Consider the following 15,113-nt stretch of genomic DNA (forward strand, 5'->3'; position numbering starts at 1 on the left):
GGTCCCTATCTTGAACCTGAAAGATTCCTTTACCAGAAGGGATGGCATAACATGTGTTTGCCCACTCAGAAATCTTATTGACCTTTTTCCTTATTTTGGGACATATTAGACCCTGCCACATATCTCCATGTTCTTTCTCCTTGGAGTAGTGCCTTGCCATCAATTGATTCTTAATTTGCTCTATCATACTCAACACAGGCATTTCTCTAGCATCTAGGATGAATTTGTTGGCCATTACATCAGGCTCAGATTGGGATGATGTAGTTGCAAACCCTGTTGCATCCTTGCCTAGAGTGATCAGCCCATCCAAAGGTCAGACAAGGCAGAGAAACAATGAGGCAGCAGATGATGAAGGCCCTGAAGATGCACATGACAGCTCAAGTGATGATAGTGATTTTGATGATAGTGATTATGACTTAGAGGATGATGATGACCTTTTTGTTAACAATGTTGATGAACATGTGACAGATGAAGGTGTTGCCAAAGGGATGAAGATAGCTAAGGGAACTAAGAGGGCAGCAGGAAGGACCAGTATTGGAACTTCAGTAGTTGCTCATGATGATGATGAAAATGAGGAGTCAACTAATGATGATAGGCAAGAATTACCTCAGTCTGATGGTGAATGTGAACCAGCATTCAAATTCAAGTCATTCAAACTAGAGGACATGGCCCACCCAGTGTTTAAGGTGGGTATGATGTTTGACACTATTGAGATGCTAAGGAAGGCTATAACTGAATACAGTCTTAGGAACAGAGTGGATATCAAGATGCCTAGGAATGAACAGAAAATGCTTCAAGCTAACTGTTTAGAAGGATGTCCTTGGTTCTTTTATGCATCATATGATAAGAGGGCTAATGGCATGATGATCAAGACTTATACTAGGAAACACAGTTGCCAGAAGCAATGGGTCTTGAAGAGTTGCACATCTACTTGGCTTGCTGAGAAATACATTGAGACATTCAGAGCAGACCAAAAAATGTCACTGTCCAACTTTTCTAGGACAGTGCAGAAGGAGTGGAATCTTACTCCATCAAGGACCAAGCTTGCTAGAGCTAGAAGGTTGGCTATGAAAAAGGTGCTGGGAGATGAAGAGGAACAATATAACATGCTTTGGGATTATGCACATGAGTTGAGAAAGACCAATCCTTACAACACCTTCTACCTTAACCTAGATGGCAACATATTCAAGTCACTGTATGTGTCTCTGGGTGCTTGCAAAAGGGGATTTCTTGGAGGATGCAGACCTCTTATTTGTTTGGATGGGTGCCATTTGAAGACTAAGTATGGTGGTATAATGCTTACTGCAGTTGGAATTGATCCTAATGATTGCATCTTCCCTATTGCTTTTGGTGTAGTTGAGGTGGAATGTTTAGATTCTTGGAGATGGTTCTTGACAACACTGAAGCAGGATTTAGGGATTGAGAACACATACCCCTGAACACTAATGACTGACAAGCAGAAGGTGAGGAATCTTCCATTCATTGTAGTCCAAGTTATGTTAAATATGTGAACTTATGACAACTGTGTGTGATTGTTGTATACTTATGACAATCTGTGTACTTGAATTTTGCAGGGCCTAATTAAAGCTGTGGGTGAAGTATTTCCAGAGTCTGAGCACAGATTTTGTGTTAGACACATGTACTCCAACTTCCAACAGCACTTCAAATGTGAGAACTTGAAAAAACAACTCTGGGCATGTGCAAGATCTAGTACTGTAGTTCAGTGGACAAAAAACATGGACAAACTTAAGGTGCTAGATGAGAAGGCTTATAAGTGGGTTGAGAAAATGCCCCCTAACACATGGTCAAGATCTTTTTTTAGTACTTACAGCAAAGGATTTCCACGGTCGCCTCTCCCGCTCGTATGTCTCTTTGCCTCCCGCACGACAAACTCGAGAACAAAACCCTCGGTCAAATGGGGAAAAGGAGGATGCGGTGGGGGCTTTCTGCATATTGGCAAAGAGGATGCGGCTGGCTGGGTGCATCACGCGCCGCTCACGTGACACTACTGGGAGGCTCAGTCCACCCTGGACACGCCACATCAGCATAAACCTGCTTATTTGGCAACATGGATCCTAGAGTGAACCAAAACTCAAGATTATTGTGCCACAAATGCATTTTTCAAGTTTATAGACCTATCTGGCACCCCTAAACAAGTTTGTGGACCTAGAGTACATTTAACTCAAAGATAATTGTGCCCTCATATGTACTCTTGGAGTATATATATATTTTTGACGGTGATACTTTCCATGCCATCAGCACTAGCACAACGGTTCGGTTTGTTGTCTACCGCTCCGCGTGAGCTGACACTTACGGACTGCGTTGCATAGAGTCATGCCGAATGCTGTTGTGTTGCCAAGAAACTAAGGCCCTGTATGTCAACGCTACTTTAGTATTATTTTTCAATGAATGAACACCGTTTTTCTCTTATAACAAATTAACATAAGTATTAGAATAAGCTAAATTTTAGCAAAACGAACAGGGCCTAAAACTGGTATTCTTGTACACGCGGCGTCGTTGCTCCTCGTGCACCCGTCCGCTCGCACAGGCAAGGCACGGCGGACGTCAAAGCAGCTATACGCTTATACTGTATCCCATTCGACGGCGCACACGGCGAGTTCTTCGTGGCGCACATCAAGCATCACCCCGTCGACATCGGCGACGGTGGCCACAAGTGGCGAGGGGTCGACCGCTTTCTGGCGCCGCCGCGCCGCCCGTGTCTTGGGCCATGGCGAGCGCGTGGTATTGCGGCGGCGTGTTCTAGCTCGTGAGGCGCTTCCTCGCCGGGAACAGCCATGACGCCGCGCTGGCCGTGGAGGACTGGAGGAAGGTGTTCGCGTCACTCATCAACATGGCGCGCACAGGGTGCCTGGCTGCCGTGGCCATTGCATGGAGGTGGCCGGCCTTGCCCCCTGCACAGCCGCATCTCAAACGCACGGCACGTGTGTTGACAAGTAAAATTGGCATATTTCGATTTTTTTAATCTGGAAAATCCATTACTCGTCTGCCAAAAGACCAGTACTACTTATTCATCAAATCAAAGTAAAATGTGATTATTGTTTGGACTCTTTAATCTGGCTGTTTAACTTGTCGGTTGAACACACAATGATGACCGTCCAATATGATGGGACTTGTTGCTTGGAGTAATACAACCCGGACAAGGAAGAACGTGAAGCTTCATCTGTGACTACACGTACATATATGTGGAGATGGAGATGGGGTCCACCAGCTTGGTACGAATTACAGAAGTAAAAGACCTTGGTGCTTAAGGATAATTATTAAGTGTATCCTGTTTAAGAGAGGAGTTTCGGTTAATGTTTTGTAGATTCACACGTGGTACATGCCCATCCGTATCCAGGCTCTGCTCCGAGAGCATAGCAAGCCGAGAGGAACGACCGAGCATTCCTCCCCCGAGCAACTCGGCAAGAGAGAGGAGCGTTTTCTTCCTTGCTGGGGAAGAAACCTTACCGCCGAGGAGCCATATGATAGCACCGAACAATTCTCCTGCCAAATCTCTTTCTCTTTCGTTGTCACCCTTGATTTAGATGCTCTCGAATACAAGGAACAACCACCGCTGGACGTAGGGCTTCGATAGCCTGAACCAGGATACGTCGCCGTATCTTCTCTTATGTTCTTAAGTTCACCCGAGTCATCGGAGGCCCACACTCACTGACATACTCGACGAACAACGATGCTTGCCGCGACAACTACCCCATGACACCATGTTAGGGACCAAACGAAGGACCAGATGCCAACTACGACTCTCAACCGGAGGCACGGACAGGGATGGAAAGCGCCGGAGGGGGATTGACTGAAAATAAATGTCGATGGTGCCTTATGTCCAATATCGAAGATGGGTGCTTGGGGTTTTATCATCCGAAATAGTTCTAGTGATTCTGTTCTTGTGGGAGCAGGCAATGAAGGCTATACACATGATGCTCTTATGGCTGAGGCTGTTGCATGTCTGAAAGCCTTGGAGATGGCGGTGGAATTGAACATGGAATTTCTCACGTTGTAATCGAGACTGATTCGAGCTTGCTGGTGAACGCCCTGCTTACCACGGAGAGAGACCTCTGTTCAAGCTGGACACCGTTCAAGGCAATCAAAGAACTTCTAGCTGTTCGCTTTTATGTATCAAAACATATTACATGTATCCCGTTCATATAACTCAATAGCTCATGTATTAACTCGTCAGGACAGAGGTTAGCTCATGTATTAGCTCGTCAGGACAGAGGTTGGGTCCCTGGACAATCTCAGGTCTGGGCAGAGTTGTTTTCATGTTTTATAAACGTTGCAGTAGCTCGCAATTTAGCTGAGCTAGTTGATGTTAATAATGAGGCCGTACAGCCAAGTTTAAGTTTCTAAAACAGAGGATTAAAGGAGGGGAAATGGGGTGAGCGTAGTTTATATATGTTATTGGATTATCATTATCATCAAGTGAAGAAACGAGGAAGTGACAAACTGATTTGGGAAGCGATAAAAACATTATATACCACAAACATAGATTTACCGATAACAGGTATTTGGATTTTGGGAAGAGCAATACAGTACTAGTCTAAAACAATAATAATAGAGTTAAATGCACCAGAGATCCATTAACTTGTGAGGATGTTTCAGTTAGGTCCATCAACTTTCAAAGTGGTTTTTTGGGTCATAAACTTAGCATGTGTATCACTTAGGTCCATATCGCTCCACATAGACTTCTCATGCTGACATGGTCTGCTGACCTGTTCTTCTAAAACAACCGTTGACGCTTCATTTCGTCAAACATCATGTGGCCGCGAGCAGGTGCCGCCGCCGTCGCTGCGGGCGCGCGAACAAGCCCGCCACGGCCACGCGGGCGAGGTACGGAGTGCTCGAGGCTTGGCTGGCGCCGGCGGCCGCGACGCGCGGCACTGAACCGGCATCACGCACGAACGCCGCCATCCTCCTCCTGGGTATCCCCGCGCGCTCGAGTCCGGCTCCGGCGCGGCGTCCGTCGAGCACGCATGGGGCATCCCGTCGAGCGTCTTCGGATGGATTTACCTGGTGGCCTTGACATCCATGGTGACCGACATCCCATCGCTCCTGGACCCTACCAACGACGCTGGCGGGAACGCCATCACGCAAGCCCTGTACACCACCTTCCGACAGAGGCTCGGCGGCAGCGGTGGGGGCATCCTATGCCTGGCGGCCATGGCCGTCGCCATATTCCTCTGCGGCACGGCGTCCATGACCAGCAACTCGAGGATGGGGTACGCCTTCTCCAGGGACGGCGCGATGCCGCTGTCGCAGCTCTGGTACCGTGTCAACAAGCAGGAGGTGCCCTTCAACGTCGTCTGGCTCTCCGTCTCCATGGCATTCGTCATGTCGCCGGCGTGGCCACGGAGGGAACTACGGTGGGCAAGATGGAGATCCCCGCGGCCTCCTTCGGCGTCTTCGCCATCCTGATGCTCACCGTCTGGGTAGCCGTGTACGACCGCGTGCTGGTGCGGCCACTGTCCCGGCTCACCGGCCACGCGCGCGGGCTCAGCCTACGGCAGCGGATGGGCGCCGGCCTCGCGCTCTTCGCCGTGGCCATGGCCGTGCCCGCGCACACCGAGAGCATCCGCCGAGCCGCCGCGATCGCCCAGGAGCTCCACGACCCGAGGCACCTGGACGAACCGGTGCACATGTCGGCCATGAAGCTGGTGCTAGGCAGTGCCATCGTGCAGGGCGCGGAGGAGCGCGCGGAGGTCGTGCAGGCGCAGGAACGAGAACCCCGCGGCCGCGTCAATGGTGGTGACGGGCCCTCGAAACCAAAACCGGGCGTGGAGCACCCACGCACCGAGGCTGAGCAGCAGCCCGCCTCCGATGGCCAGCGGCGCGTAGTTGAAGTTTACCCCGGCGACAGGGTACGCCACTGGCAAGCAGAACAGCACGGTGACAAGGGCCACCCAGAGGACGGCGACCCAGCCGACGACAAGGCTGTAGCGTCTGAGATGAAACGGCCCTGGGACAAACAAGTTCTACGCCGTCGTCACGCGGAAGAAGATGGGCAGGGCGTAGGCGATGTACATGCCCAGCGTCGTGATGGACACCATTACCTGGAACGCCACTTGGCACCCCAGCGATTGCCACGACATGCATGCGAGCGTCGTGATGGCTAGAGCGTGCGAGCGATCGAGACGGCGACGGGGGATGTTGTTGTGGCTGGTTCGGCAGCTCCGTGCCGGAGGCGGACGTCCACCGCTTCGACGACGACATGGCCGCGCGATGCGATGGCCAAGCCAGCTAGCGGTTGAGAGCGAGGCCTACTTTGGAACCTTGTATCTCTCCAACCAGGCCGAATTAGACTTTGACACTTTAAGTAAAGTTGAAGATCTCGCGTAGCTCTACAACATTTGTTACTACCGCTTGTGCCAAAACTAAACGGATTCAGAGTTAAGAGAGGACAAAGATAGATGTTTTCGTGTATTTTTGCGGCAGTATTGGTTACTTCCTTAAGGATTGAGAAATGAATGGCGTCATGGTCGACCACAGGCAGGAGAGCGACGCCGCGTGGCTCCTCTGTGCTACCCTCGCTTGCCACCTCGCTCCCATGTGCATGAATACAAAGACCGGCACCCTCCTCACTCACGCTCACTTCCTCTCGCCTCCCTCGCTTTCCCAGCGCTCTCGCTCGCCCTAGGCCTGCTCCATCGTCGAGGCCGGGGCTGATCACAAAAGCTCTGTCAACGCGCCGGTCGGCAGCGACGACTTCGTCGAGCCGAGCGCCGCGCGCAAGCACCTACTGCTGGTGCGGGACGTCCGCGCGGAAACCGAGCCTCAGGAGTCGGCTGGGAGCAACAGCGTCTCCGCCCACCCGTGGACGCCCTCCTGGGAGCCCACCTCGCTTGAGTCCTCGGACCGGACGTGGAGCACCGGCAGCCGAGGCTTGGACGTGGTGCAGTCTGGCCGTAGCCCGTCTGCCGCAGCCTGCGCCGCCGTGGTGCCGCCGGCAAATGCGGTCAGGAGCATGGCCACCCCGTCGCGCGCATGCGTGCTCGACGGACGCCGTGCCGGAGCCGGACTCGAGCGCGCGGGGATGCCCAGGAGGAGGATGACGGCGCCCGTGCGTGTTGCTGGTTCAGTGCCGCGCATCGCGGCCGCCGGCGCCAACCAAGCCTCGAGCACTCCGTACCTCGCCCGCGTGCCCGCGGCGGGCTTGTTCGTGCGCCCGCAGCGGTGGCGCGACACCTGCTCGCACGGCCACGGAATGTTTGACGAAATGAAGCGTCAACAATTGCTTTAGAAGGACAGGTTAGCCGGCCACGTCAGCATGAGAAGCTTATGTGGAGCGATATGGACCTAAGTGATACACATACTAAGTTTATGGACCCAAAAAGCCACTTTGAAAGTTGATGGACCTAACTGAAACCTCCTCACAAGTTAATGGATTTCTGGTGCATTTAACTCATAATAATATCTAGGTGTACGATGATGATTTTTCCCCTTTCGTTACAACACACGTGTATGTTTTTGCCAAGGCCAAAAAATTTTAGAAATTATTTTGAAGACAAATTTAGCCATACAATTATTGAAGGTCAAATAGGAAAAATATTTTATAAACTACTATTATATAAAATGATGAAAGTACCTTGGTTTTTTAGTCGTAGTCCCTTCGTTGTATACTCTCTCAGTGTAAAACAAATACTACTATTCTATAATTAAACCAAGTTATCTTTTAAGAAAATTAACTAAGTTTATAAAAAATAGTACCAATATTTATTTCTCTCAATAAATTTGTAATAAAAATACATTTCATAATTAATCTAATGATCCTTATTGGTATCAGAAATCATAAATCATAAGTATTAATATTTTTATATAAATTTAGTTAAATTTAAAATTATTTAGTTGCCGAACGGATGCAGTAAAACATGAAACGACTTATTTTGTCGCTGAGGCAGCACACAGAGAAAGAATCCTGAATCGACGAAGGACGGTATATGCCATGGCAAGGCAACGGTGACGCCGTCCGTCCCGTTCCCAGTCTTGAGAAGAGAACCGAGCGGACGCCGAGCTGCAAGTAAACGGCACCGACTCCCAACCGGAGAAGCCGAGCCGAACCTAGTCGCCTCGGCCTCGTCCCCAACCTCCCCTCTCGCCTCTTGACTTAGGCCAGGGTTCCACCCCCCAGCCCCCAGCCCCGCCCCGATCCGATCCGATGGAGGGCGGCGACTCGTCCGGCGCCGGCGGCGCCGTGGCCGCAGCGGCCAAGTGGCGGGGCGACGCGTCGCGGGCGTTCCAGTACTACCTGGACCGCTCGACGCCCCACGCCACGGGGCGGTGGCTCGGCACGCTCGCCGCCGCGGCCATCTACGCGCTGCGGGTCTACATGGTGCAGGGCTTCTACATCGTCACCTACGGGCTCGGGATCTACCTCCTCAACCTCCTCATCGGTTTCCTCTCCCCCATGGTCGACCCCGAGCTTGACCCCTCCGCCGCCGCCGAGGGGCCGGCGCTGCCCACCCGGGGGTCCGACGAGTTCAAGCCCTTCATCAGGCGCCTCGCCGAGTTCAAGTTCTGGTCAGATCTCTCGTCCTCGCCCCCAGATCTGCCTCTCCGCCTCGCCAGATCCGTCTGGCCTTCTTGCTATCTCCGGTCGGCTGGGGTGATTCGCTCCCGTGTATGTATTTACTTACTCGAGGAAGGGGGCGATCGGATCGGCCTCGCTAGTTTAGTTCTCGCCGTCCTATCTTCTCTGTATAGCTAGGCACGACTACTCATAATCCAGACAGAACCAAGCCAATTTGCATTTCGGAAACCAGTTACGAATCTGTCTTGACTTTGGAGGTACTGTTGCTCAGCTACTCCTCACCCTCCCCGCAGGCCGCAGTAAGTTATATTTTGCACACAAGTCTACCAACTGTGGCAAGCTGATGTTCACGTGGTTGTGTCCATGAATCCATCATCAATAGGAAACATAACAGTTGTGCAGTCCATTCTGTTCTGATCAATCATAAGCTAGCTAGTGAAAACTACCAGCTGGTAGACTTCCTGTCAAAGTACAGGATCTTTCCATTTATTTCTTTGGCGAGAAAATAATATGGCTACAAAATTATAAACTTGTGTTAGATTTCTGTGTCACGAAGCTTGCGTGTCACCTGACTAAGGTTGTTTAATTCCAAGTCAGCGTGCCATGACCTTAGGTACAAAATTATTGTCGATATGTGTGGATTAATGCTGAACTCTTGATTTTACATACCCTCCACCGACACAACCAAGCCGTGTAGCCTGTCAATTATCTGCCAAACCACAGCCAAATCGCTGAATGAACCCACTCAAGGTATGTTGTGTCCCTGCAATTGCACCATATAGGTTTTGTGATTCCAGTGGATGATGTGGGAAACATAAATGCTTCTGATGTAGTTCCACCAAAAAAAATAGATAGATAATGGGACTGAGGGGCTTTCTTCCTTGAAATTAGAATTAGTCTGAAGTGCCTTCATCCTTCATTCTGGTTGAAGTACATGTATTTTTAATGGTGTCTATCTGGACTAGTCCAACTTTTTGAATAGTTTTGGCGATTCTTGCTGAATCTCTCTTTCTTTCCTCGTTAGGAATATGCCTGGGTCATCATTATTAGGGCCTGTTTGTTTCCACTTCTCCTGGCCACGCTTGGATTATAATCTAAGCGAAGATTTTCTCGCTTGAAGGGCGGGCCTGGTGCAAGCGGTAGAGTCTTACCGCCTGTGACCGGAAGGTCCCGGGTTCGAGTCGCGGTCTCCTCGCATTGCACAGGCGAGGGTAAGGCTTGCCACTGACATCCTTCCCCAGACCCCGCACAGAGCGGGAGCTCTCTGCACTGGGTACGCCCTGAAGATTTTCTCGCTTCTCGCTTTTCGCTTCTCGTAGTTCAAATCTCTGAAGCGGCTTACCACATAAGCGAGAATCGGTGGAAATAAGCAAAGCGTTTGGCGGGATTCTCGCTTATTTCCACCGACAAGCCGCTTATAAGCGGAAACAAACGGGGCCTTAGTAAGCTGCTTAATGCGTAATATAGCTTCTGTTCTTCGAAACGGCAGCCACACAATAGCTTGTTAGAGTCCTGATAATCGCACATTCAAAAGTCCGCATTGCCTAGTTACTATTGCTCAGCAGTCTGACCTTTTGTCTATGCACTACCCATGTGCTTGTTGTAGTGGGTTTTAAGTTGTATTTTGTGACATTTCTCTGCAATATCATTTTCCGAGGGTGGTTCTGTGGAGGTCTCTATAGCTAAACGTGCATGGGAGGGATTTACTGATATCGCAGCTAAAAATACGACTTACATCATAACCTGACATAGTTTGTATCATTTATATTTTTGTGAGCTATTAAGGTAAAATTCGTTTTAGCCCAAGATTGAAGTGTTTCCACTTTGGTGAAAGAGTTCAGGTAGCCAGATACTGATGGTTTCTTTCTGAATTGATGATTGCCTTCTGAAATTTACATCAGGAGTCTTCTGTTAGGTGTTCAGTCTTTTGTTGATAGTTCACCATAACTAGTGTCGTGTACTCCTTTTTCTATTTAACCACAGTTGGGAGTTGTGTTGATTAAACTGTTACCCTGCAAGGTTTTATTGTGAGAATGCTATTGATAGCATGCATACAAAGTGTTTTGACTGCTTTCTTTGTATTCAATGCTTATAATTTTATCCTTCTGGGCCAGCTAGTTCATTTCTATCCCATTTGCTTTTCTTTGAAATCCATATTAGATCAATCAAATGGGTTTTGGGTGAACCCAATGACCCAGAGAGAAAGCAAAACTTGCATCCCTAGTGTTTGCTCATTTGTTTCTAGTATTTTCTAAATTAGTTCTTTTAATTCTTAATACAGAAGCTCTTTCCTGTGGCTCCTGTCCAATATATCTCCTAACATCTATTTCCTTATCTTTCAGGTATGCAATCACAAAAGCTTTTGTTATAGCTTTTGTGATGACTTTCTTCTCAGTGTTTGATGTTCCTGTCTTCTGGCCTATACTCCTCTGCTACTGGGTTGTTCTCTTTGTCCTTACAATGAAGCGCCAGATTGTGCATATGATCAAATACAAATATGTGCCTTTCAGTATCGGGAAGCAGGTCAGTACCTACCACTAAAGTCATTGATTTTTGTTTATTCACTGAATGGTCATGCGCTTGACGCCAACTGCTGTGGGTATCATGGGAGTTGCTTGTCTAAGTAACATGTAGACCAAAGTTATCAAGTCGTCTTGTCAAGACTAGTCGCCATGGGACCGACTAGGTGACTAGTCGGCCCTGGTCGGTCCTAGTCGTCCTATATATATCAGGACTAATATACCAAATATATACTAATATACTATATGTTCTAGAGTACAAATCAAGCATGAAGATAACTCTAGGGTGGTGGCTGCATGTGCGGTTGCAAATTGGGCTGAAAAACATGAGCCCAAGTGATCTAAGCCATCCCAGATGCAGCCCATGTCCTCAACTGCCCAGCAATTCCATTCTGTCTCTGGTCGTCTGACTAATCGTGACTAATCGATGACTGATCGGATAACCAGAAAATTAATTGGCCTAATTGAGTCGTGGCCCCTAGTACTCTAGTAGTCCGGGATGCCAACTAGGACAATTAATTGCAATTAATCAGATGACTTGATAACACTGGCATAGACTGTTTTTCTCTTTCTGTCTATTATTATAAGGTTTGCGTTCATTAAAGGTCATTAGATGCGGTTCACAGATCAATTTGACCTGTACTTTGTGATGTTAAAGAAATGCTTGTGCAGTTGCCACACAATATTATGTATTTGGTGAAGTGTCAGCTGTTTCATTTCTCATGATTTGCCCTACAATTGTGATGCCAGAAATATGGTGGGAAGAAGAGTGTGGCCAGCACCAGTTCCTCAAAAGACTGATTCTGAACCTACCCCTGTAGGAAGCTTGGCAGGGGAACAAGATACGGCGGATGATGATATTTGATGTGCTAAATACCAAGTGTAATACTTCATTCATATCTAGAGGTAGACGGATATTCGCTCCTGTTTCTGACTCTGGGCTCACTGTTTAATTCGATATTGTGCTTAGATTCCTTCCTCCTATGCTTGTATAGCGAGTTTCGCGTCTCAGATAAATTATTTCGTTTAGTTACTACATACATATCTGGGCCCTAAAACAATAAGCTCTGTGCTCTCAGCAAGTTGTTTGGTTGGGAGTTGGGCAGGTGAAGTAGGCGGTTGTTCTTTTGTATCAAACCAGAACAGAATGCTAAAACTTTAAACGCAGAATATTTGACCCAGTGTGTCATAAATAAATATCAAACATCAAAAGTCAAACGCAGAATATTTGCTGTTAGCGTTTGACAATTCTTTTTTCCTCGAAACGTGGCCCCTCCCTGGCTCCGTGATAACGGAAATATAGTAAGTTTTGTCGTCCAGAAACAGATGGGGGAGAAAAACAACCGGAATCACACGCTAGACTAACCTACCGTACTTGATTGATTAACTAGCCTAGACAAGATCTCGTGGAACAGAGCGACACATGGTGACCAAATTCGTCAATCAACAACACAAGACTCAAGTTTGCAAGATAACTGACAAAAGAAAACTGTCAGCTAAACAAGTATTTTGGGGAAATCCTCTAGGATGTTCTTCAGTTCACGCCAGGCCGCTGCTGCCCGCCGGTCGCTCAGTCTTCACCTTCGTTGGTCGCTCAGTCTTCACCTTCGTTGGCTCATTGTCTGGGTCATCTGGATGACTGGATCAACCACATAACATCCATCCATATCCATACATGATACATATATGCATAGAAGTATGCAGCACAACGCCACCAGCGACGTCAGCATGCGTTTGTGCCCCTGCGGAGGAGGCGCAGAGGAAGAGGAAGAGGAACCTCTCCTGTTGAGGTAGTCGCTAACGGTGATGTACTTCATTCGATAATGATCCAACTCGCGTTCGTCCGTGACTTCTGTCTAGATGCGGCTCCCCTAAATTGGACGTCCGTCCGGACACGGCTCCTCAGTAGCAGACCTCAAACAAAAAACAAAATCTCCACTACCGTGTTATCCGCCCGTGTCCCTAACTCCTTTATGCTTACCTGCACGGCCCAAAAGCAACGTGGCCACTCATTTCCGCGCCCCTTCCCACGCCACACGTCGGCGCTCGTCGGCTGCTGTGCCATGCCCCACCGCCCCGCGCCCTATCACCGGCCGTGCCGCGCGCCTATCCCAGACACCTATGTCGCTCGCTCTCTCGCCATCCGTTTGTTCATTTCCCATCGCAATCGCGCACGCTGCTGATCTCGCCATGGCTGCTGGGGCGTATGTGCCGTGGCACCTCAGGTCTTCCCCGGCCAAGCAAGGGCACCCACGAGCGCGGGCAGTGCTGGTGGTGCTCGCCTCGCGGCTCGGCGCCTGGCTCCTACCCCGACAACCAGAATCGAACGGCCCGGCCTTCCCCTCCCGTATGTTGCATATGTGTGTTTCAAGTGTTTCAGGCGTTTCAGATGTATATTGCAATTATTTTCATCTTGATGCTGCTAAAAGTAGATCGAGGTATGTTGCACACATTGTATATGTTGCAAGTGTTTTGAGAGGTATGTTACAAGCATTTGTTCAAAATGTTTCACGTATTTCTATACGTACGCTGTAATCGTTTTTTATCTTGGTGTTGCATATGATGCAACGATATGTTCCAAATATTTCGGTTATTTCAGTCTTAAGTTGCAGCAAGTGGTTTTATGTTACAAGTTGCAAGATGTTTTATTTTAGATGTTTCATGTGTTTCACCGCATGTTGCAAACGCATGTTTTTAAATGTTTCATTAGTTTTGCATTTATGTTGCAAGTGTTTTAGGTTGTAGAGCTGGGGTGAGTCAGGGGCCAGCGAACGGGTCATGCGACGTGCCGGGGCCGTGGGGGCCGACGGACATGAAGGCGCTACGGTCGAGGCGCGCTAGGGGTGTGTTTGTTCTTAGATGCTCATCCAAGCTCCTGAGGGCCGCACACACAGAGAGAGGACGTGTCAGGGGTGACCGACGGACGCAGGGCAGAGTGCGCGCGTGGGGCGGGATGAAGGCAGACGAGGAGTGGGCCACGGTGGGCCTGTGACTAGGAGCTAGGCCACGGTTCGGTTCGCAGCGACTGGGACCTGCGTCCGAACGCGCTGCGGGCGCCCGTGCCTCTCTACTTCAGCACGAGTGCCTTCCTACTTCATTCCGGGTAGGACTCGCTCCCCCCCCCCGGGCGCGTGCACGATGATGGACCAGCGCCAGAGGGCATCTTCGGGGACGTGACTTGCCAGAACGACATCCTGTCGGTCTTCTTCTCCCACAGTGACACGACAAGATCTCGCTGGGCGACAAGTTGGCCAGCGGCTTTATGAACAGCATCTGGTTTCCTATCGGGGGGGGGGGGGCGGCCGCGGCCCTGAATAGTGACCGTGTGACCACGTAGGCGCCAACCGCCGATCACCCTGTTCGCTTGTTGGTTTCAGCCAGCCCAAACCAGTTAGCCAACAGTATTTTCCTCTCACAACAAACCAGCACCAGTCAGTCCAAACCAGCCCATGAACCAACCAGCGAACAGGCCGGATGTCTTCCTCGGCCACGTACAGTACCTTTGTGTTGCATTGCTTGATGGCTTTTTCATCCGGGGGTGCGGGGGACAGGACCTGCACGATGGTGGTCAGTGCGACGCCCGCGAAGTAGCCGCACGGCATATGTAGGCGCATGGGACGCCACACGCCAGCGGTCTCCACAGCGAGGACGGGCGGACGGCCGCTTTGGTGGCAAAGATGACTGGCGCTCCACAGAGCCGGTGCCTGCCAATGTGCCTAAGGTACCTTGTGCATCCGATCACCCTCCTCTTGCTCTCCTCATCAGGGGCCATGCATATTTGTTGCTTGTGATTCTCCGACCGGCAATATTAAAAGTGAGTTCGCTCGAGGGGCGAGTGGATCCACCATCCGCCGCAGAGGACTAACGAGACGAACGGCGGCGCGGGAGGCGCGGCTCCGGTAGACGGAGAGGCCACCGCGGGGCACACGGAGGAGGCGCGGCGCGGGGTGGGGATGGTGGGGGAGCGTCCGCCTGGCCGGAGCAGGGCGGCGGCAGGTGGATGCCTGGCCGCCGGCGCCGGATCTAGAGGAGAGCGAGGAGACCGGGAGGGGCAG

The 15,113-nt window shown here is 50.1% G+C and overlaps 2 protein-coding genes across 2 annotated transcripts; both read left to right on the top strand.

Moving 5' to 3' along the window:
- The first annotated feature begins 218 nt into the window (after nt 1–218).
- On the top strand, nt 219–1,439 carry LOC136534239 (uncharacterized). Its single transcript, XM_066526700.1, has one exon. It carries the CDS (start codon nt 219–221, stop codon nt 1,437–1,439), a length of 1,221 nt encoding a protein of 406 aa, XP_066382797.1.
- A 6,561-nt stretch (nt 1,440–8,000) lies between these two features.
- On the top strand, nt 8,001–12,228 carry LOC136534238 (protein RER1A-like). The gene is made up of 3 exons (XM_066526699.1): nt 8,001–8,529; nt 10,882–11,062; nt 11,809–12,228. The coding sequence occupies exons 1-3, from the start codon at nt 8,168–8,170 to the stop codon at nt 11,857–11,859; spliced, it is 594 nt and encodes a 197-aa protein (XP_066382796.1). The 5' UTR covers nt 8,001–8,167; the 3' UTR covers nt 11,860–12,228.
- Nucleotides 12,229–15,113: the final 2,885 nt, after the last annotated feature.

The sequence above is a fragment of the Miscanthus floridulus genome, unplaced genomic scaffold, assembly GCF_019320115.1.
Source record: "Miscanthus floridulus cultivar M001 unplaced genomic scaffold, ASM1932011v1 os_1711_2, whole genome shotgun sequence".
NCBI lineage: Eukaryota > Viridiplantae > Streptophyta > Magnoliopsida > Poales > Poaceae > Miscanthus > Miscanthus floridulus.

Coding starts and splice junctions, on each gene's coding strand:
- LOC136534239 (XM_066526700.1), top strand. CDS start 219: ATGAATTTGTTGGCCATTACATCAGGCTCAGATTGGGATGATGTAGTT.
- LOC136534238 (XM_066526699.1), top strand. CDS start 8,168: ATGGAGGGCGGCGACTCGTCCGGCGCCGGCGGCGCCGTGGCCGCAGCG. Junction 8,530..10,881: donor CTCGCCGAGTTCAAGTTCTG/GTCAGATCTCTC, acceptor CTTATCTTTCAG/GTATGCAATCACAAAAGCTT. Junction 11,063..11,808: donor CTTTCAGTATCGGGAAGCAG/GTCAGTACCTAC, acceptor TTGTGATGCCAG/AAATATGGTGGGAAGAAGAG.